Source organism: Rhineura floridana, chromosome 1 (genome assembly GCF_030035675.1).
Source record: "Rhineura floridana isolate rRhiFlo1 chromosome 1, rRhiFlo1.hap2, whole genome shotgun sequence".
Taxonomy (NCBI): domain Eukaryota; kingdom Metazoa; phylum Chordata; class Lepidosauria; order Squamata; family Rhineuridae; genus Rhineura; species Rhineura floridana.
In genome coordinates, this window is record NC_084480.1 from 102,842,320 (window position 1) to 102,864,179 (window position 21,860).

Genomic DNA, 21,860 nt, shown 5'->3' on the forward strand with positions numbered 1-21,860 from the left:
CCCCTTCCTTCATCTCTCCCCCTCCCCTTCTAATTTCCTCCTTTCCCCTCCCCTTCCTTCTGCTCCCCTCTCCCCCCTTTCTCTTTCCCTCCCCTCTCCCCTCCCCCTCTTCTTCCCCCATGGTCAGTTTTACCTACCCTAGCGATGATTGCACAAGAGTAAATCCCATTGAACTCAATAAGCATGCAAATGATCAGACCTGCCTTTCCCCTCCTTCTTCTCTCCTCTTCCTTCTTCCTCCTCCCCTGCCTACTCCAGCCATGCCTCCCTCCCTCCCTCCCTCTTCTTCTCCTCCTCCCCCCGGGGCATTTTAAATATGCAAAACATGATTGCATGGGAGTAAATCCCATTGAACTCAATAAGCAGCAAATGAGCAGACCTGCCTTTCCCTCCTTCCCCTCTCCTCTCCCTTCCTCCTCCCCCTCCCCTTTTCCTTCTTCCTCTTCCCCAGCCCACTCCTGCCCTCCCTCCCCATGGTCAGTTCTACCTATCCTAAATATGATTGCATGGGAGTAAATCCCATTGAACTCAAACACGCAAATGATCAAAGCTCCCCTCCTCCTCCTGCCTGCTCCCCACCCCCTCCTCCCCTGCCCCTCCTCCCCTCCCCATCCCCTGTGGTCAGGTTCTCCTATCCTAAGCATGATTGCAGCGGAGTAAATCCCACTGATCCCAAAAAGCATGCAAATGATCAAGCCATTCTCAGCAAACTTACACAGGATCCCATTTCTTACCTTCTGGATTAAAAAGCAGAGAACTTTACTAATAGGCAAATAAAATCTTGCAGTTTAAGAATGTACCTATAGCCAACAGATATTTCTATCAAACTTTAAAAAGCAGGGAAATTGGGCAGCTATAGTGAATTCTTGGAAGATTTTGTTTTGGAAGAAAACAAGATCAGCACAGCACATGTCTTGTTTCTATTTATTTGGGCTGATTGCAGGTGTTGCCACCACTCACTATATGCTCAGAGGCACGTTACCAAATTCTTCCAAGCTACACAGGAAGTGGATCGGACTGTGAAAGACCAACCCAAATTGTGTTTGCATTTTGAACAATTTGTAGGCCATTACAGTATCACAAAGAGGAGGTCAGGTCTCCTGCTCCCCTGGTACATTCACTATAGCTGCCCAATTTCCCTGCTTTTTAAAGTTTGATAGAAATATCTGTGGGCTATAGGTATGTTCTTAAACCACAAGGGTTTTTTTGCTTATTAGTGAATATCACTCAGCTTAGGCAGGTGTGCCAGCTGCATTCTTTCCTGGAGACCTAGCTACTTCATACATGCCTCAGTCACATCCAGACTGCAACATGCTCTACATGAGGCTAACTTTAAAAAGCACTCAAACTTCAGTTGCTATCAAAGGTGGTAACAATTTTAACCAGAGTGTCCATTATTTCAAGCTACTGTGGAGTACACCTAGTACCAGAGGCTAGCAAGGTCCAGTATTTTCTAAGGCCCAGAGATCAACAAAGCCCTACTGCATCACCAGTGTTGGCACTTTCACATTGTGCAGGCAAGCAGCAGGTGATGGTAGTTAGTTCTTTCAGATTAGTTCTGGCTATCCTGAGACTCTGTACAAATGTAGATGCCCCATTTGTCCATGCCAGAGATCTCAGAGGAAAGGGATGTTCCATTCTCCAGTTTGCACGAGATGTGCTCTTTTCTCACTTGGAAAAATGAAGAGCATCTATTTCAGTGAAAGTTCAGCCTTGCCCTCCTCTGAATTATCTTCCACACATACAAAAATTGGGATGTGAGAGTTCTGGCTTTGAAAAAGGCCAACAGGAGCTTGTCTCTGGGCCTGATCAGATGCCGGTTTAATGTGGATCTGATGCTTTTTGCAGATTCTTTTAATTTGGACCATTTGCATGACATTTTTGCCAACGCAAGTACATTCAGCTGCTTTTGCCTGTAACGCCGGATTAAATGGATGCACCAAAAACCCAAAATTGCTTTTAAAAATCCACACCTGCTTCGATGCGCTTCTACCGTGTATTACCTTTTAAGCACCATTTTTTGGCTGTGCAGTTTCTTCGCCATTAGATCCTCCCTTTTCTCCGCCCCTTTAACTGTCTCTGGGCATCATTTTGTTTCCTGCCATTGACAAAGCAACTTCCGGTCACTCTTGCCTTCCTTTCTCCCACTTCCCCCCCCGATACATTTCCTCCCCCACTCCTTTACAACATTCCCCACCCCTTCATTTTCTCTCTTCTGCAGCGACACCAACAACTCCCCAAGAGTAGCAGGGAAGAGCTGGAGCTCGGGAAATTCCTTACTGGCTGCCAGAGAGGGAGACTCCCCTTCAGCCTTGGCTAGCTCTCTCGCTTGAGCTGCGAAGGGGGTGTCGGCAAGCCGCTACACGCTGCTTGCTGGAGCTACACCCAGGCTTGGAGTGCACGCAGCCATGGTGAGAGGAGGCTGGCAAAGGCGCTGCTGGGGTAATCTATAAGCACCCAAAAGCACAGGGGAGAGGGGAGCTGCCTTGGCATCTCATCCCAGCATCTGCTCCACTCATCCCACACATGGAGAGCAATAATATTAAATGGTCAATGCTTCCTTTAGTAGCTGCTTTTAATGTCTTTCTAAAGATAATTGTTTGGGGGTTTTTTATCTTTCCCAGAATGCATGCTGAGACTTGTACTGGGGTGCCAAAGGCACACCAATTTTGTGCAGGGACAGCCTAACAGCCACGGGTGGGAGCAGGGGGGATGGGAGAAAGCCTGCACCACAGGGAAGGGGGACAGCTGTAGGCGATTCCCTTTCTTTCAAGCACCTATTCCTCCCTTCATTTAGGGAAACACCACCCCTTCCCCGCCTCCACAGTTAACATTCTAATGTGTGGGCATGGCAACAAAGAAACTCCGATAGCAATAAACGCACACGAGTGTGAATGCTAAAAAGAAAAACAGCCAATTTATTCGTAGCGAGGGCAGAAGGATGTGAACTGTCAAAATCAATTGTGATGGGAAAAGCAGCATTTTTAATGCGGATCTTGGCTCATATGTGAACCAGCCCTCTCATTTCAAACTATGCATAGGAGAAATATGACTGTTAATGGACAGATTCATGCTATTCCAGATTTTCTCCAAAGCCTGGTGGGGATGTGAAAAGCAAGGCCTTAATTGCAGTTAAGGGACGAAATAAAACACAGAGACATCAGCTTGGGTTGAACAAGGGCCACTTTATTAAATTACAGCAAGAAAAAATCCAATTTAAAGTGACCTGCAGAGGGAAGCCTAGGTGCGGGAACTGTCTATGAGCAAGTAGCTTGCCAAACAGCTCTCGGGCAACCAGCCCCTGTTGGGGTAAGGGCAAGCCCATCTGCTTACCCCTTATCCTGACCACACCTTGTAGGTGAGTAGGGGGGCCTTCCCACATCATCCCCACCCGGGGCCGAAAAACCCTTGGGTAGATGAGATGAGTTGGCCCCAAAGGCAGCCCATATCCTGTCCTCGAGCCGCATAGCCGTGACAGACAGGCCTCCGGAACCGCCAATCACCTCCAAAGGTGCCTAAGGGGGCCACTTAGCTGTCCTTAACTATTCCCTTCCCTCACCTTTCCGCTACCAGTGCTATAACGAACTGCCCTGAGAAGGCATTAACCTTTCTTAATGTCAAGTAGCCAATTAGCCAAAATCACCTATTAATAACAACGCCCCATCACCTGATTCCCTCCTCCTCCCATAGTGTGGAGCAGGCAAAACACCTGCCCACCAACAAGGGTGGGCAGGATAAAAATTCCTACTCGGCCCCAAAGCGATCCCTAGGCACACCATAAAAGAGGGAGGGCAGGATGGGCGTCGCAGCTGCAAGAGGAAGGTAGGAGGGGCAGCTGGGCTTAAATAAGCACAGCAGCTCCGCCCCTAAGGTCTGCTGCATCGCGCTCACATCATAGACGCGACGTGCGACTTTGCCTTCATTCAAGATGGAGGCAGCAGCTTCGTCCCAACCTGCAATTGTGCCCAGCCTGCCAGCTACGCGGCAAGCAGGGCGTTATTTCTGTCCTTCTCCCTTGAAGTTCTGTGAGTCTTGCTGAGTTGTGGAGAGGGCAGAATGAAATGAGAGAAACCTTCCCCTCCCAGTTTCATGCAAGATGCTGAGAACTTGATGAAGTAGAGAAGCGTCTCAGTTTGTGCAAGGTATGAGTGGGGGTGGGGTGGAGGAATTCAGGGAGCAACGTGATAAAGGGATTGGCAAGCTAACCTTTTACAGGTTAATGTGGCTTACTAGATGTGCGTTGCATGAAGACCCCCGAATCCTGCAGCTTATATCTTCTCTCTTTCTTTGGACAAGAGGTGACTGTGAAGCAGATGAGAACGTGGAAGTATGTGAGAGAATTGGCCTCCCTAAGCAAAAACAGTACATGTTCCCTACTTTGAACTGTTAATAGAAACAGACAAATTGGCTCGTCCCTAGAAAAATGCATGCCGAAAAGTAGACGTAAATACCGTTCTTCATTTTAAATCTTAACATGAAGGTTTAGTCTCTGAAATAATCTGACTTTAGAGAGAACAAATGTGCTGGATCCCGATTATCAACTCCCCTGGCTGATTTGTCCAAGATCACAGACGGCATTAGGGCTATAGTCATTCACTAAGCTGTTTTCCCATGTGCAACTTATCATGAAAGTTCTAGTATAAAGGCACAAATGTATTTCTAGCACAAAGCTGTGTTTATGGGAAATGGGGGAAGCTACAGGCCTTAAGATCATTATACTGTAATTTTCATGGCTGCATTCAAATTCCCTGTTTTTTTCACAAAGTTGTAGTATGGTGCTGCTGTTGCTATATTTATGTGAATTTATGAAAGTGCAGTTTAGATTACAAGACTTTTATGAATCTCTTCAGGAAGTTGCAATGTTAGGATATACTTTCTCCAAGAGTATTAACACAGATTTCCCATTGTGGCAAGTAGGTCCTGGTTTGCAGGTAGAGTATGATCAGTTTTTAAAATGCCAAAATGACTAATAAAAGCCAAAAAAAGTTTTTTAATGCGTCACTAGCTATCTTAAGATCACATTTTTAGGAATGCTGTCTAGTGTCAAGCCCAAACAAGTACATCTCTACACCTGGTAGAGAGGTTATCTCACACAAGAAAAACAGGAGCTAGAACGTCAGTGCCCCCACAGTTACCTCTTGCCCAAAGAAAGAGAGAAGACATAAGGCTTGTACCAAAGGAAGGGAAGGGTCATTGTTTCATGGTAGAGCGCCTACTTTATACGTGGAATATCCCAGGTCAAGCCTGGCATCTCCACATAGGGTGAGGGAAGACTCCTGTCTGAGTCCTGCTCTTAGGAGACACCCAAACAAAGATACATTAAAAGATGCCTAAATGACACAGAACACACTAGTGTTAATGGTTAAAGAAAAGGTATTTCCATCCCTCTCACCAATATTTTAAGAAGTGACATCTGACAGCTCGCCATGTGTAATATAAGAGCATAATCTACAATAAATAGCAGCAAAAAATGTAACATACATTTTGTCAAACCTGGCACAGAATTGAGTGGTATATGTGCATGAGGAGGACAAAATACATTTTTTGTATAAATAAATAACAAAATTCTTGAATACATAAGTTCCATAGCCAACCATAGTGTTTAAAGCAGAAGAGAAAGTTAAGTTTTACTTCATGCCCTGAAGTCTATTGAACCTGGAATTGTTGCAGGCAAAATAGAAGACTAAGACTGCAGTCCTAACCCACTTACCTGGGAGTAAGTCCCATTGAACTCAGTAGGATTTACTTCTGAGAAGACATGGTTAGGACTGTGTTGTAACTCATTTATAATTCCACACATGGCATTTTCTCTCAAAATAACCCAATTTTAAGCCTTATCTGTTATTGCAAAGGCTGCTACAGTTCAGCTTTTCTCCCAACTCTACTCATTCAGTGTAGACAGAGATGATTTTCAGTTGATCAAAGTTCATCAAATGAAATGGCCATAGTTCAGTGGCAGAGTGCATGCTTTGCCTGCAGAAGGTCTGGCATCTCCAGGTAGAGCTAGAAAAGACTTCCACCTGACACCCTGGAGAGCCACTGCCAGTGTAGACAGAACTGAGCTAAAGATCCCAGTGGTCTGACTCAGGCAGACTTAATGGTTCTAGCTTCCTATGTTTTACCATTTGTAATTATTCTATGAAGCCAAGCATGTCCTTGTGTAGGTGACAGTGTAGGCAGGATGTAAAGGGCTTCTTCCTCAGAAGCCTACATGTGTCATTCTCCATATAAGCAGAGACTTCATTTAGGAACTGGTACCCATAATCTCAAAAACATTTTTTTTAAAGCCAGGGACATGACCCATCATAGGAAGCTACCATACACAGACCTGTCCCTGTGCACAACTGATGAGACATGTTCTGTCTTCCTTGTTCTGTACCAAGTATTGGCAAACCATATGTAGCACTAAACACGCTACATAATATGCCTGGCCATTATCTGTATTTATATAGTTCCAGTGCCCCCCTTTTAAAAAATGTTTGTAACTCCTTCAAGTATTCCTGGACATTCCAGGATGAAAACCAACAAGAATTGTTAAGTCTCTTTAATTAACATACATTTAATTTACATGACTTTGAGAGTTATAAAAATTACTGTTTCAATTTATTAGAATGCCATTGTTTCATAAAAAGTTAACTTGGTTGTTTTTTTCAATAGAAGTCTCTTTCTGAGAGTTCTAGTAAATTAATGTTTTAAATTTGTGCTGCACTGATTATACTGTAGTGAATATTTTTGGTGTGAAAGGGGGGGCAAGCTATTCCTGAACAATATCCTCCTTGGTTTGTATATTTTTGTGACTGTTCACTGGAATTCACAATCTATCTTGTGTGCTGCTCTTGAATCATACCCCATTGCCAACTTCTTCTTTTTGTGCTAGGACTGTGACTTAGGCCAAAATGGGATCATGTTGTGAATGTGATGTCACAATGCTATGAAGGCAATTAGATTTGGCTTTATGATAATGCCATCAAGTCAATTCAGAGTGAGGGTGGGAAATATTGCCTTCACTCTGAATAGGTGCTGTGAAAGAAGCCATAATGCAAACAGTTGCACCTTTCTTTACAGTCCTGAAAATTTGTTGAAGAGGGGTACTTTCCAGGGAGGGGCAAAATGTTTATGAAGTGTGCCTATTTTGGTTAAGCATAGCCTTAAATATTGGACAGTTATTTTAAATATTTGACCAAATTTTAACAGTATTTGTCAGGTTAACTGGCCAAATATTCTTGACCAGTGAAATGATTGACTTCTCACTGCTACTTCTCTCAAAATTAAATTAGTATCAAGATTGAAAGAGAATTGTTTTCAAGACTTTCCTGGTTTATATGTTCTAACTCCTGCCTTCCCTTAAAAAAAAACATTCCTACTAGTCATCTGTTCTGAAGAATGACCTCATTCACTATTATCTACAGTTTTCTATTCCTTTGGGTCTTTTTGGTTAAACCTGATCATATTAAAATCTACATTTTAAAACTACCATTGATTTAAAGAGTTCAAGGCTATTATTTGTCTTTGCTAATTCTCAATAAGGCTCCAATCCTATACACACTTACCAAGGAGTAAGCCCCACTGAATTACTCTTTTGTTTATGCAGGAATATGCAAACTTTCAAGTTAAACAGTAACCGTAATAAAGCAGAACTGCGTAATCATGTACAGAAAAAAAATGTTACAGATGTATTCCTCCCATGTGTTGGTTGCAAACATATTTATGTATCTCATAAGAAACAAAATCAAAGAAACAGTCACAGTATGTGGTGTACTGAATAACATGATTATATGGATAAAATTATACACTATTCCTTACAGATTCATGTAGAAAAGTGATTATGAACAAGAACAGCTTGTTACCTGTTAAGAAGAATTCCTAACATTGTGGTTATTGCCTTTCTGACCTCTTACTCCTTGTCCTAAAAGTAAACCAGTTAAAAGATATCCCTGGGAGTATAGAGATCAACGGAGACCTTGGGTTCTTAGGTCATGGCTGATGTATGCAATCCTCCATCCATTGAACAATATATAGGCATGAAGTAAACAATGTTTTTAAACTTGTCCATCACTTCTGGCAAGTTAGTGGTAATAATACCAATTTAATACCAGCTTTGTTTATTATATTAGTATATGTCCATTCTGTCTAATGAAGAGTTCTAATTCAATTGCTTGCATCCTCAAATACCTATGGCAGCTGGTCATATAAAAGGCATCACCTTATATATTTCTGGATTTTTTCCCCTTTTATCTGCAGAAAAGACAAGCATGAAGTGAACTAATTAAAGTAAGAGCTATGATAGAGCAAAACAACTATTAAGAGATACTCATGATATCTAAAATACCCTTGTGTATGACCAGGTGTTCCAAGTCTGATAACACAATGAGGCATATATTGACACTTTTCATACTATCACATATAACTGAGGTGGGAACTGGCAGTCTGCCATACCTTCCTCTGTGGCCCACTAGTCCCTGACCTAAATTTTCTGGTGGCAGGCCCAGCATTCTGCACAGAGCCAGCACCATGATGAGGATGCAGATCACCCCGTCTCCACTCATCAGATCAGTAATCTGATGAGTGGGAAAAGGGGTGATGATCATTTTCATCATGGTGCTATTTATCAGTATTGTTCTCCTTGCAGTTTTGTTAATCATTTTTTATCAGTTGCTCCCTGTGTTCAAGCTTAACTAGTATTTTATTAATATCATAGCTGTGTAGTGTTACTGCATATAAGCAGACTAATGACATGTATTTACAGCATTGCTTGAGTAACCTAACAAGTGTTATGTGTACATGTAATATATATTTCAAGGCTATATTACAGAGCCATGAAACATATAAAAATAATTATACTTTGGCATTTCTTTATCTAAACAAAGGGATACTTTAATCTTCTATTGAATTGCTATGATTCAGCGATGCAAACAATTAAGAATTGTTGTATGCGTGAGCAGACAAAAATACTGAAAAGGTTTAGAGCTGTAGATGTTATGGCACACAAATGCTATTTCTAGTCAAGGTGAGCTAAGATTACACTTCAGTATTTGCATTTTTGTTGTCACTGATCTAAGTACTAGCAACTTTAAATATCTGACTGAGTGCTAACAGGTAGGCTGTAAATCACTCCCTTTTGACTGTGTTTTACAGTTGATAAAAGTTTTATGATGCAAATGATACCCATGAAGTAACACTTTATTTCCTTAGAAGATGAGAGAATGCTCTTCAGATTAAGGGCTATTCTGTGCTACTTTTTGAAACATTCACTGTACTCATACAGTATATGTGAACTGATTTTATGACACAACAGCAACTGAGCAAATGTTAATGACCTTTGATCAGAGTTAGGGCTCATCCAGACGACTGTAAAATGTGTGACATGATCGCTTTGTGTTTTTATTATTTTTCGGTCGTCCATATGACGCCTCGCGCTTTTGCGCATTTTCATGCAGTTAAATCCGCTCCTGCAATACCGCAAATCATGCGATTTGCTTTTTTAAACCGGGAATCATCCGCTGTACCTTCAGGCGCTCGGATGCAATATCACAGACTTTACAGCTGTGGGTGTTTGATGGGCGGTTCCCCATATCCCTTCCCTCATTCTCAGCCAATCACGTATTTCCACTGTTGCGCACTATCAGAGCAATGGTGTGGTGTTGGGGGGGGGCCCTGCAACTTCTACTGTGCAGATGCAAAAGAGCGCATTTGCGCAGAAGCAGCAACAGTGGTTAATTTTTAGCCAGCCTGCAAACTGGGCAGGGTGAGATCTGCAATTGTGGTTGTTTGTAAATTTTTTGAAGGGAGAAAATATTTCTCTTTGCCTAACCTCCACCTCCCACCCCTCACCCCCCCCATCAAATGCCCTTCTTGAACGTATTGGTCTTTGCTTCCAGGCATCCAGAGTCAAGGGAGAGGGGGGGAGAAGAGAAATAGAGGCTTTCCTCTTGGATTACAGACACTCATACACCCTTAGTCAATTTCGCTTTCCTGCCTACTCTCTTTGAGTCTTGTCAATTTCAACCACAGCCTGCAGGTTCTCTGCAGCCCAGCTGAACTCAAAAGCATACAGTCGCTTTTGCGAAATATCGCAAATACAAGCAAAAACCCACAAAAATTATTGGCATATAAGTGGTTTGCTAGAGCGTCTCAGCCACCCACAACCATAGAGACTGGTGGTCTACCTTCCTAGGCATGACACATTGTTACTTGCTGTTCTGGAGAAATAAGTGGAATTGCAATCATGTGTATCTCCAGAAACGTTAAAGGTAGAAAAGCATACAGTCGGTTTTGCAAAATATCGCAAATACAAACAAACAAAAATACAGGAATTATAGGCATATAAGTGGTTTGCATGTTTCTTTTATCAGAGGGAACACCTCAAAGCCTGTGCTGGTCACTTCAGTGCAGATTGACACAGCAGCACACGGGGCTGTTTGCCCACATTCCCTGCCCAAGCCAAGAGCGGCCACCCATGGGGGGGGCTGTTTGCTTCCCTCAGGGGCAGCATTCCTGCCGCCGAGCGGCATAACGGTCCAGGGCTGAACTCTGCAGTGAATGAGCCCAAGGGTTATGGGGGGATTTGCCCGGTGTCAGGCCCAGGATGTGACTCAGGAACCAGACCAGCGGTTGTAGTTAATTAATGTTTTATTAGGGTAATGTCCAAACAAAGACTGCGTTTTCTCATGAAGCAATACAGGGATACAGGTCCTGCGGCACTGGGAGAAAGTTGACAGAGCAAGGGACTTCTTCCCGCCTGTTCTTTAAGAAGGGGCCAAACGGGCGCGCAATCTTTCGCTCCTCCTTAACTGCCCCTCAGGTACTGCCCGCCTTCCCCCCCTTCTCTCCTGTCTTTTCAGCTGTCTGCGTGTGCGCGGTGAGGGGGGAAGCATCACCCCCTCCTCTTCTGAAGTTTCCAATTCCAGGATGGGGGATAGGGAAGGGGCTGATGGTAAACTGCCTCCCCGCTTTTCTGCTGTGAGCAGCCCTCCCTCTTCCCCCTCTTGCTCTGAGCCTGAAAGAGGGGGAGGCGTGAGAATGTCCAGGGAGGGCTCAGGCTCCCCGTTGCTAAGCGACCTTATCACTGGCAGTTCCTCTGTTTCGTCTTCGCTCCAAAGGGGGGAAGTTCCTCCCCCCTCCCTCTGCCATCCATCCGAATACTCTTCTCCCAACTCTCCGGGATCCAGCTCCCCGGGATTGGGACCCCAGCTCTGCCTTCCGCCACCATCCCCCCTCCTAGGCTGTGCCCCCCTCCCCTTGTCTGGCTTGGGACGGTGGGGAAAACGTTGATGGAAAAGTTTTACCAATTCTGGAGCATGCACATCAGCTGCATCTTCCCATGATCTGTCAGCCACCCCATAGCCTTTCCAGTGAATCAAGTACTGCAGCTCGTGGCATCTGATCCTGGAATCTAAGATCTCCTCAACTTCAAACTCAAGCTGCTCATTTACCAGGAGTAGAGCTCCGGGAGGTTCCTCCGGCCATAACTCACTGGGAGGGGCGGCTTTCGTTAAGAGGGATCGATAGAACACAGGATGTATTTTAAACGTGTCAGGCAGCTTCAGTCGGTACACCACGGGATTAATTTGAGTTTCTATTTCGAAAGGACCCACCCTCTTGTCTTGTAATTTTCTACATTTGCCTGGCATCTGGAGGAAGCGGGTGGACAGCTATACCTGGTCTCCCGGTTGAAGGGGGGGGGCCCTTCCTGTGCAGGTCAGCAACTCGCTTGTACTCCGTTTTGGCTTCGTTTAACTGCTGTTTCAGTGTCTGTTGCGCCGCTTGCAATTCCTTAAGGAAGTTCTCAGCTGCCGGTACCAGCATTCCTTCTGAGCTGCTTGGAAAGACTTTAGGATGGAATCCATAATTAGCGAAGAACGGGGTTTGTTGAGTGCTGGAGTGCAGAGAATTGTTGTAGGCGAACTCTGCAAAATGCAAATGTGATACCCAGTCAGTCTGTTGATAGGACACATAACTTCGTAAATATCTTTCCAAAACGGCGTTCAAGCGTTCCGTCTGCCCATCTGTCTGGGGGTGATGGGCGGAGGAGTGTTTTAATTCCGTCTGCAACTGTTTCCACATTGCTCTCCAAAATTTGGCTGTGAACTCAGTTCCTCGGTCTGAGACTACGCTGTTTGGCAATCCATGCAGCCGGTAGACTTCTTTTATGAATAACTTGGCCGTTTCTTTAGCCTCTAAGGCCCCTGCACAAGGAAGAAAGTGTGCCATTTTGGTAAGTAGATCCACCACTACTAAGATGGCTGTCATTCCTTGGGACTTGGGTAGATCAGTTATAAAATCCATGGAGAGGTCCTTCCAGGGTTCGTGTGGGACAGGCAACGGTTGTAACAGTCCTGCTGGTGTCCCTGTTTGTGTTTTTGTCCGCAGACAGACAGAGCAGGACTTTACATAACTCTCAATATCCCGACGCATTTTAGGCCACCAGAAGTCCTTGGCCACGTTCTGAATGGTCTTGTAAATCCCAAAGTGTCCCGCTGTGATGGAATCATGACACTGGCGTAGGATTCTGAGCCTTAATTCCCCTTCTGGCACATATCTGGCGGTTTTGAACCATAACAGTCCATTTCTCCAGTGAAAGGTTACTTCGGAGTCTTGACCTTGTCCCGTCTCCTGCTGATATTTTAGCATGTCTGCATCTTCTTGTTGTGCCTTTTTGAGTTCCTCTTCCCATGAAGGCTGGCATACTCCCAACGTAAATTTCTCTGGCGGGATTACGTACTGAGGCTGGTCCTCGGATTCACTTTCTTTGTATTGTGGCTGTCTGGATAAGGCATCCGCTCTCTGGTTTTTGGCTTGGGCATGGTAAGTAATCTGGAAGTTAAACCTAGTGAAGAACTGGGACCATCTTATCTGTCTCTGGTTCAGCTTTCTGGCTGTTTGGAGGCTTTCAAGATTCTTGTGGTTGGAGCGCACTTCAATTCGATGAGAGGTCCCCTCTAGGTATTGTCTCCAGTTTTCAAAAGAGTCCTTGATGGCCAGCAGCTCCTTCTCCCAAACTGTGTAGTTCTTCTCTGCAGGCTTTAACTTCCGAGAGAAGTACGCACAGGGGTGCAGCTCCTTCCCTTCTTGGTCTAATTGTAGCAGGACCCCCCTGATGGCAAAATCTGAAGCATCTGCTTCCACTAGGAAAGGGCGGTTCGGATCAGCAAAGCGCAGAATGGGCTCAGTAGCAAACCTTCTCTTCAGCTCCTCAAAGGCCTCGGTGGCGTTCTCTGTCCATTGAAACTTCTTCTTCCCCCTTAAACAGTCAGTCAGAGGAGCTGTTAATTTGGAAAACCCTGGAATGAACTTTCTGTAATAATTGGCAAACCCCCAAAACCGTTGTACATCCTTTTTGGTGACAGGTTGGCCCCAGTCCAATATGCAGCTTACTTTCCCTGGGTCCATCTCCACGCCTTCCGCTGAGATTCGATATCCAAGGAAGTCTAGAGACTTGAGGTCAAATCCACATTTCTCTAATTTAGCATACAGGTGATTTTCTCTCAGTCTCTTCAACACCGTCTTCACATGCTGGTCGTGGTCTTCCTGGTTCTTTGAGAACACCAGGATATCATCTAAGTAACAGATTACATACGTATCCAACAAGTCTCTAAACACGTCGTTCATGAATTTTTGAAAAATTCCTGGACTTCCACAAAGCCCCAACGGCATGACCAGGTATTCATACTGTCCGTAAGCGGTCAAGAATCCTGTTTTCCATTCATCTTCCTCCTTCATTCTGATCAGATTGTACGCTCCTCTCAAATCCAACTTCGTGAAGATTTTTGCAGAGCGCAGTCGGTCCAGCAACTCTGAGATCAGGGGCAGCGGGTAGCTGTTGGGGATGGTGATCTGGTTCAATGCACGATAGTCGTTACAGGGTCTGAGTTCCCCCACCTTCTTTTTCACAAACAATAGTGGCGCTCCAGCAGGGGATTGTGAGGGGCGTATGAATCCTCGCCTCAGGTTTTTATCCAGGAATTCCTTCAGGGCCTCCCTCTCAGTCTCTGTGAGAGAGTAGATTCTCCCTGATGGGATGCTGGCTCCTGGCACGAGATCAATCGCACAGTCGTAAGGGCGGTGGGGGGGTAAAGTCTCTGCCTCTTTTTCATCAAACACATCTTTGAATTCTTCATACTTTGGCGGCAGGGTCACTTGCTCGATCTCTTGCACTGCCCCCGCCAAGGTGTTCTTGATTCCTTCAGGTTGACAGTTCTCCTGGCAATACTGTGAGGTGAACCACACCACCGCCTCCTTCCAACATATTTTGGGTTCATGCTTTGCTAGCCAGGGCATTCCCAGAATCACCTCAAAGTTCGAGAGATCTGACACGTATAGCGAAATGAACTCTTCATGCCCAGGAATTTGAAGTTTCACTTCCTCCGTGGCTTGTGTCACCCCTCCTGACTTCAGGGGTCTCCCATCGATAGTCTCCACAGCTAGGGGAGCGTCCAGTTTCCACTGGGAAATTCCATGACGCTTGACTAACTTTGCATCAATAAAATTTGTGGAGGCTCCACTGTCAATTAAGGCAGTGGAATTAAACACCACTCCTCTGGAAGTTGTAATCCGAATAGGTAAGACCAACACCCCCTTTGAGGGAGGTTGGATCGTTGGGGGGCCTTTATACAATGCTGCCTTCAGTCCACTGGCCTGCACGTGGACTGGGTGTTCTAGTTTCCCGATGGCTCGGCTTTTCCCCCTTTCAGTCCACAGTCTCTGGCCACGTGGCCCAGCTTTGAACAATAAAAGCATAAACGTTCTCGACGTCGTCTTTCCTTTTCTTCTTCTGACAATCTTGGCCTAGCCCCTCCCTGTCCCTCAGTTGCATTACCTGCCATCCCTGCAGAGGGAAGGGTCTTGCTGCGGGATGCCGAGGCTGAGTATCTCGGGACCTCCTGCTTCCTTTCCAGGCGCCTTCCTTCCATCCGTTGACCTATCTGTAGGCATAGCCGGATGAGCCCTGGTAGGTCAGCGGGGGGGGGGGGAGGTCCTGGCCAACTCATCCAGGATTTCAGCATTTAATCCACTCCGGTACATAAACATCAGGGCAGCGTCATTGTAACCAGTTTCCTGGGACAGAATTTTAAAAGCGTTAGTGTACTCGGAAACAGTCCCTTTAGCTTGCTTCAGAGCGCCTAGTTGCCGCGCTACTGTTTCAGCTCTTTGCGGGTCTTGGAACATCTCGGTCATCTCCTGTATAAATCCTCTGTACCTTCTTAAGACAGTATCCTTTCTCACGAGATACGGAGTCACCCATTTTGCAGCTTCTCCCTCCAGGAGGCTAATCACGAAGGCCACTTTAGCCCCATCGTCTGGAAATTCCGTGTGCCTGACATCCAGATATAACTCACATTGAGCCACAAAGGTTGCCAACTGATCACTTTGTCCTGCGTATTTTGGGGGCAGTCCAATGGGAACCTTTACTACGGCAGCTGGAGGGGCTGTTTGCATCTGGTCTATCGTGGCCTTCAAGGTTTGATTATCCGTCTTCAGCGCCTTGACTGCTGCTAGCAGGGCTTGAACATCCGTCTGCAAATCAGCTACCTTAGTCCTCAAGAGTTTCACTTCTTCCGTCTCAGAAGTGGGGTTCGTCCCCCCCGCTGCTCCCTTTGACATCTTGTCCCAGTCAAGTGAAGAGAGCATTGAGGGTGATTTAGGTGGCTCTGTCAAGCTGTCAGGCCCAGGATGTGACTCAGGAACCAGACCAGCGGTTGTAGTTAATTCGTGTTTTATTAGGGTAATGTCCAAACAAAGACTGCGTTTTCTCATGAAGCAATACAGGGATACAGGTCCTGCGGCATTGGGAGAAAGTTGACAGAGCAAGGGACTTCTTCCCGCCTGTTCTTTAAGAAGGGGCCAAACGGGCGCGCAATCTTTCGCTCCTCCTTAACTGCCCCTCAGGTACTGCCTGCCTTCCCCCCCTTCTCTCCTGTCTTTTCAGCTGTCTGCGTGTGCGCGGTTAGGGGGGAAGCATCACCCCCTCCTCTTCTGAAGTTTCCGATTCCAGGATGGGGGATAGGGGAGGGGCTGATGGTAAACTGCCTCCCCGCTTTTCGGCTGTGAGCAGCCCTCCCTCTTCCCCCTCTTGCTCTGAGCCTGAAAGAGGGGGAGGCGTGAGAATGTCCAGGGAGGGCTCAGGCTCCCCGTTGCTAAGCGACCTTATCACTGGCAGTTCCTCTGTTTCGTCTTCGCTCCAAAGGGGGGGAAGTTCCTCCCCCTTCCCTCTGCCATCCATCCGAATACTCTTCTCCCAACTCTCCGGGATCCAGCTCCCTGGGATTGGGACCCCAGCTCTGCCTTCCGACACCCGGCGATTACAAGCACTGATCCCTTGCACTGCCCACAATCCCTCTGTATGGTCAGGGGCACCTGGAGACACCCCCCTGGCCGGTGCTGCTCCAGAGTGGTGAGCGACAAGGAACTCCATTACAGCCACTACTACCAAACCATCAGGAAATTCAAACTTTCGCGCTCGCACCTGCACCTTGTTGTGCTTTGTTGCAAAGGGGGAGAGGAGCATACGTCATGTTTTTGCAGACCAATTGGCTGATGGGGGGAGTGTTATGGGCGGAGCTGGGAAAAAGTGAGAAGTACGGGTCCTCTCGCTGTGTGTGTGGGCGCAAAAAAAGTGGGGGTTTTTTATTGGGAAAGAGCGAACAAACAGGCAAAGTGAGGACTGTCAGATGACGAACCGGATATGGAAAACGTGGATTATCCCGCTCCATTTGGATGAGCCCTTAGTGGCAGGGGAGGGGGGATAACACAATAGTTCAGCTGCATATGTGGGGTCTTATAGCATCAACGAAAGATCCATATTGCATGGGTTAATACTTGTGCCTTAGTCTTTTACATTGGTATATTAAAGTATGTTTAACCAGAAGGTAACGCTGTCCTGTACTGGAGTCATAAAGTATAAGTGTAAAACTCTATGGTATGTTATTTTAGCTATGCTATTTCTTTTGCTTTGGATGGCGTGCTTCACCGCTTAGACAGCTAAGTGCCATGAAATGTGTGATGCATTATCACAGAGACTTTGGCTGCAGTCCAGTGCACGCTTACCTGGGAATAAGTCCCATTGAACTCAATGGAGTTTACTTCTGAGTAGACATGTACTGGACTGCAGCCTTTGTCAGTAATGAGAATCTATTTTTCCCTCTTATCTAGAATGACCATATAGCAGCAGGGTGCTTTCTATTCTAATGCTACTGGATCCAGCAGGTGTTTCCTTGCTCAGTGACTGCATTTGTCTGGGTCCAAGTATTTTCTCATTGACTTTTGTTTATCTAGCTGGTTCCAGGTGTTTGTTAAACAAACATCTGTGAATTCTGTGAATTCCAGGTTTTCCTAACTGACTACATTTAAATCCAGTCAGATATATGTAAACTTAGTTTGATCTATTTGAATTCAAGCTAGATTTGACATCTCCCAAATACAATTGCATTACAGATCCTGCCAATTCCATATATGGAATAAAAAGATAAACATAATTAATTGGTATTTTGACTAAGTGCTTTCTCAAAGCATTTTGAAAATTTTATCATATGTAATGTACTCTCATGCACAGTGTTTCTCAAAGCATTTTACTGAAGACCCAAACATTTCTTCATCAAAGCTGAACATCTCCACCTTCTCTTGAATAATGGTGTCAGCACACTCTGGTTTTAACAGGCCAGCTTTTTAATTTTCTCCCATTTTCTACATGCTGCTGGCAGTCAACTAGGTGAGCCCTGCCATGTCAACTGGCATTCACTGTTCCCATTATTTTCAATTGGCTAGGGTCTGCCAATCATTTTGGGCTCATGGACACATTTGCAAACTGGAGAAACTGTTGTGAGAGGCACCACATACAGCACAACTAAGCAGCCACCAAGTCTAGTTTCAAGCCTAGTTGGAATCAGTGGAGGAGGGAATCTTGTGGGTCCCAGAGAAGACCTCTGTAGGCACATGTGCATCCACAGGCACCATGATGGCAAGTCCTTCAGTGGGCATTCAGATAGCTCCCATTGTTTCCAATGGGCATTCTTGTCATTCATTTTAGTATATCCTGCCAACTAACATCAGTAGTCAGCACAAGACACCATGCAGTAGCAAAGAGGGCACCCTCTGCAGGTTTCCCCCTTCTTTCACTTATCCTTTTATCAAATATAAGTAGGCATAGGGTGACTGGTTTCAATACTTAATCCACTGCCAGAAGTTAGCTTGTTAAAATAAAAAAAAGAAGTTTGGGATCTAGCATGCTTGAAGATTCAGCATCTTATTCAGGAGCCTTGTGCCCTAATCAGAGAAGAGTGGGGTGGCAGGATTTCCTTACCCTGTCATAGAAAAATACACTGTCTCTGTTCAAAGGTATCCCTAATCATACTTCAGAAATGCCAGGGGCCAGCCTTAGTGAAAAGTTCCAGGGCTGAGCCTGCATGAGCCCTGACAGCACAAATCAGATGCTACTTCCTCCCCCCCCCCCGGCAGAAGCCCAGGCAAAATCTTGGCCCTTCTATGAGGAGGGACACACACCATCTGCTTGTTAAAATTTGATTTCCATTTGCTGAGCTCAAAGTTCACTGCACAAAGAGCAAAGGAAAGTTCAGGACACGGAGAAACGCCAGATTGTAAACTGACAACGCTGTGACTAAGCTGCGGGGGGGGGGGAGAGATCTCACCCCACAACATCTTTGTCTCCCCGATACTCTTGCCACAGGCAGCAGAGCGAAAACTCCGAGAGAAGCAAAGCAAATCTCAGGACAGAGGCATCGGACTCCCGTTTTCTGACTCAAAGGGGGAACCCCAGTTCCAGCCGCGGGGGGCGGGATGTTCCAAGGGCAGCCAGGAAATCCACCTGGTCGAACGCACAGCGCACTATGCCTTACCCCTCGCTGTACTCTTGGTTTTGATCCCAGCTCCCGACGTGACTTGCCGTCTTATACAATCAACGCGGGGACACAAAACCAGCGCTGACTTTTTCCACCAACGCTCCACGTTCCCCTCTTGTCTAGTTTTAAGGCTGAAAGCCATTCCTTTACATTAACGAAACCCTATAAGCATTTCTTTAGTAAAGCAGCCTTGGGTCAAAGAGAGAAAGATGAGGGAAAGAAAGGAGTGGAGCTCGAGCCCACAATCTGTTCTCCGTGTGCCGGATCAGTCCTGGAACGCGTTAAATAATAACCAAAGAGAAAGCATGGCTGAGGATGTGCCCAGTGAGGGCCATCACTAGCCTTCCAAACCAAGAGGCTTGTCGTCCGGGCATGGGCTGAACCCCGGCACTCTTTCTCCTCACAGAAATTAACAGCGGAGAAAAGAGAATCATCTCCCGAAGCACCGGGTCTTCCTTCCTCCCCCCCCCGCTTTTACCTCTTAAATACAGCAAGTTTGGAAACTGCTGTTCAGCGGCGTTGCTCTTTCACCTTTTTTTACAAGCCCCCGCTTCACTTAAAAGAATATGCCAGCCTCCAACACACTCCCCTCCCCCGGTTTCAGACCTCACCAAAAATCATCTCCGGGTTCTGCTTTGCCACTAGAAAGCGTCTCCGGGAGCACCCGAACCGCAGTCCTCAAGGAGCCTCCTAACAATCAGCACTCCTTCCACATCCGAACTGACCCGTTTCCTCTAGCCATTTTCTCTCTCCCGTCCGCTTTTCAACCAGCCTGCCTTTCCTTATCCCGCTTGCTCTCCGCCCCCCATCTCGCTCCAATTCTCAGCTCCCAGCCACAGAATCCAGTAACAATACAAAACACTTTTCCTGAGAGACTTGCGAGTTGTTCCTCGCGAATTCTGGAGCGCGCGCGCGCACAAGAAGATTGAAAACCTGACCAGACCTCTACCTGCCCGTTCCGTCGCCCCCGGGGCGCTCTCTCCCGGGTTCAATAACCTTTGTGGCTGCCCGCAAGAAATGACAGGGAACAGGAGGGGGAGGGATCGGCTTCCTCCCGTTTCCCCTGCTCGCAGATGTGTGTGTGCCTGCCTGCCTCCCCCTCCCTGCCCGGTGCGACGCGAAGTGGGGGAGAGAGCGCGTCGTGGCCTTTCGATGGAGGGTTACCTGTCCTATATTGATGTATCCGTACTTGCTAGCTATCCTGTTGGCTTCCTGGAACCCGCCAGTTATCCTCACAGCCCAGTGGTTGGTGTACAAGCGAGTCCTGCAGGCGGGTAGCAAGAACCCCAGCAAGAGGGTGAGCAGGCACAGAAAGTCCCCTCCGCTCCGGACTCCCCAGCAGCGGCAGCCGCTCTTCCAGCCCATCTTCTTGGCTCCTTTCCGCAAAGCAACAACAAAACAAACACACGAAAACGAAGGGGGGGGGGAAACCTCCCCAAATTCCCTCCCAAAAGAAACTTCTTCGCTCTCTTTCTGTCTCCTTCCTTTGCTTCTTTCGAGGTTCCCCGCTCACCTCCAGGCACCTTCACCAGCTACGGCAGCCGCAAGCCTTCCAAAAAGTTACCTTAAGAAGGAAACCAGAAAGAGCTTGGTATAGTGCATTGAACCTCCTGAGGGGCTTGAGCTTGAGAGGCGGAACCTCCTCCACGTTTCCCAATTCTCTTCGAGGCGCTGAAAGTTAAAAAAAAAAAAAACCTCCCCTCCTCCCCTCACACTTCCTTCAGCTTCAGTCTTTTTCCTTGCGCCATGAAAGTCTCGAGGGAGAAGGGGGGCGCCTCTTTTTCTTGCTTTCTCTGGGGCTTTCCTGTCTCTCAAGCACCAGTTGCCGTCTCCCTTTTCTTCCCCCTCTCCTCACTTGTCCAGAGTAGAAACAGCAGCAGCAGCAGCAGCAGCGGGCAGTGTGTGAGTCTTGGCAGCCAAGCTCAGCCTCAGCTCAGTCAGACTCTGTAGCCTCCCTCTCCCTCTTCCCCCCCTCCTTCCACTCCCCCCTCCCCGATCCGTAAGCGGGGAGTGCGGCGAGCGTGAGTGGAAATGGCAGCAGCAGCCTTCTCTGCATATAAGAGGTTCTCAGTTCCCCTCCCGTCCGATGCCAGCGGTGTCTGTCTCGCTCTCAGCGCACGCCTGGTCCTAGCGCTTCCCGATTCTGACTCTAATGCGAAGACGAGCCAATCGGTACAGAGAGGGGGGTTACTTTTCAGAATACAGCCCGTGGTGCGTGTTTTCCCAGGGCAGACAGAAACACACGTACAACAGGACAATTGATTTGTATTTTAAAATGCAGGCAGCTGTGCTGGGCCATGAGAAAGAGAGAGAACCCTGATAGCAACAGTAGCAGAATAACTTTATTAGGACCCACTGAAAGTCTAAATCAGTGAACATGTGTTTCACAGAACTCTTCCTCCACCATGACATGGAACAACGTGAACAACAGGTGTGTACATGGGTTGAAAAAAGATGTTGCATATGAAACAAAACAAAAACGTTATTAAACATGGTGAATGTTTTAGCCCGCAATCATTCATGGTCTTAAGATGATGATTCATTCAGGAAGTTGAATGCTTCCAGACAGGTATTTATTGTGGGATTGGTGCTCTTCATAACATAGAAGTTTTTTCAGTGTCCACAGTGACATCATTGTCATCAAAATGCCAGTCTGTATTTTTCCTCTAGTTACCATTTCCAGAAAAAAAAGTAAGTAAAAACCCCTGTTGCCATCTATTAATTTGTGATATCTCAGTTAACCTTATACCATATAAAGCTCCCATCTGGAAGCACCCTAATTTAGTTTATTATGCCCAGTATAAGAATGGGGATGGGAGGAGCAATGGCAATTCACCTTCTGAAAATATAAAAGCCAGCAGTTCGTTGGATCAGTCTCTAGCACTAATCAGAATACACAAACCTGGAATGTCAGCAGATAATAGTAGAGGTGAAACCAGTTATCAGTGAATTTGGTGATTAGATTAGCACATTAATCATAGTTTTCAAATGTGAATTTGTGCTGAATTG

The 21,860-nt window shown here is 46.3% G+C and overlaps 1 protein-coding gene across 2 annotated transcripts in view; it reads right to left on the bottom strand.

The window, feature by feature from the left end:
* The window catches only part of PCSK5 (proprotein convertase subtilisin/kexin type 5), a 471,327-nt gene extending 450,368 nt beyond the window's left edge, over positions 1-20,959 (bottom strand). The window contains exon 1 of one of the 2 annotated variants that reach the window (XM_061627751.1): positions 20,016-20,959. In XM_061627751.1, coding sequence (XP_061483735.1) covers positions 20,016-20,216 — 201 coding nt within the window. In that variant the 5' untranslated portion in view covers positions 20,217-20,959. The remainder of the gene's footprint in view (positions 1-20,015) is intronic. The other variant, XM_061627741.1, reaches the window with a different exon arrangement.
* Positions 20,960-21,860: the final 901 nt, after the last annotated feature.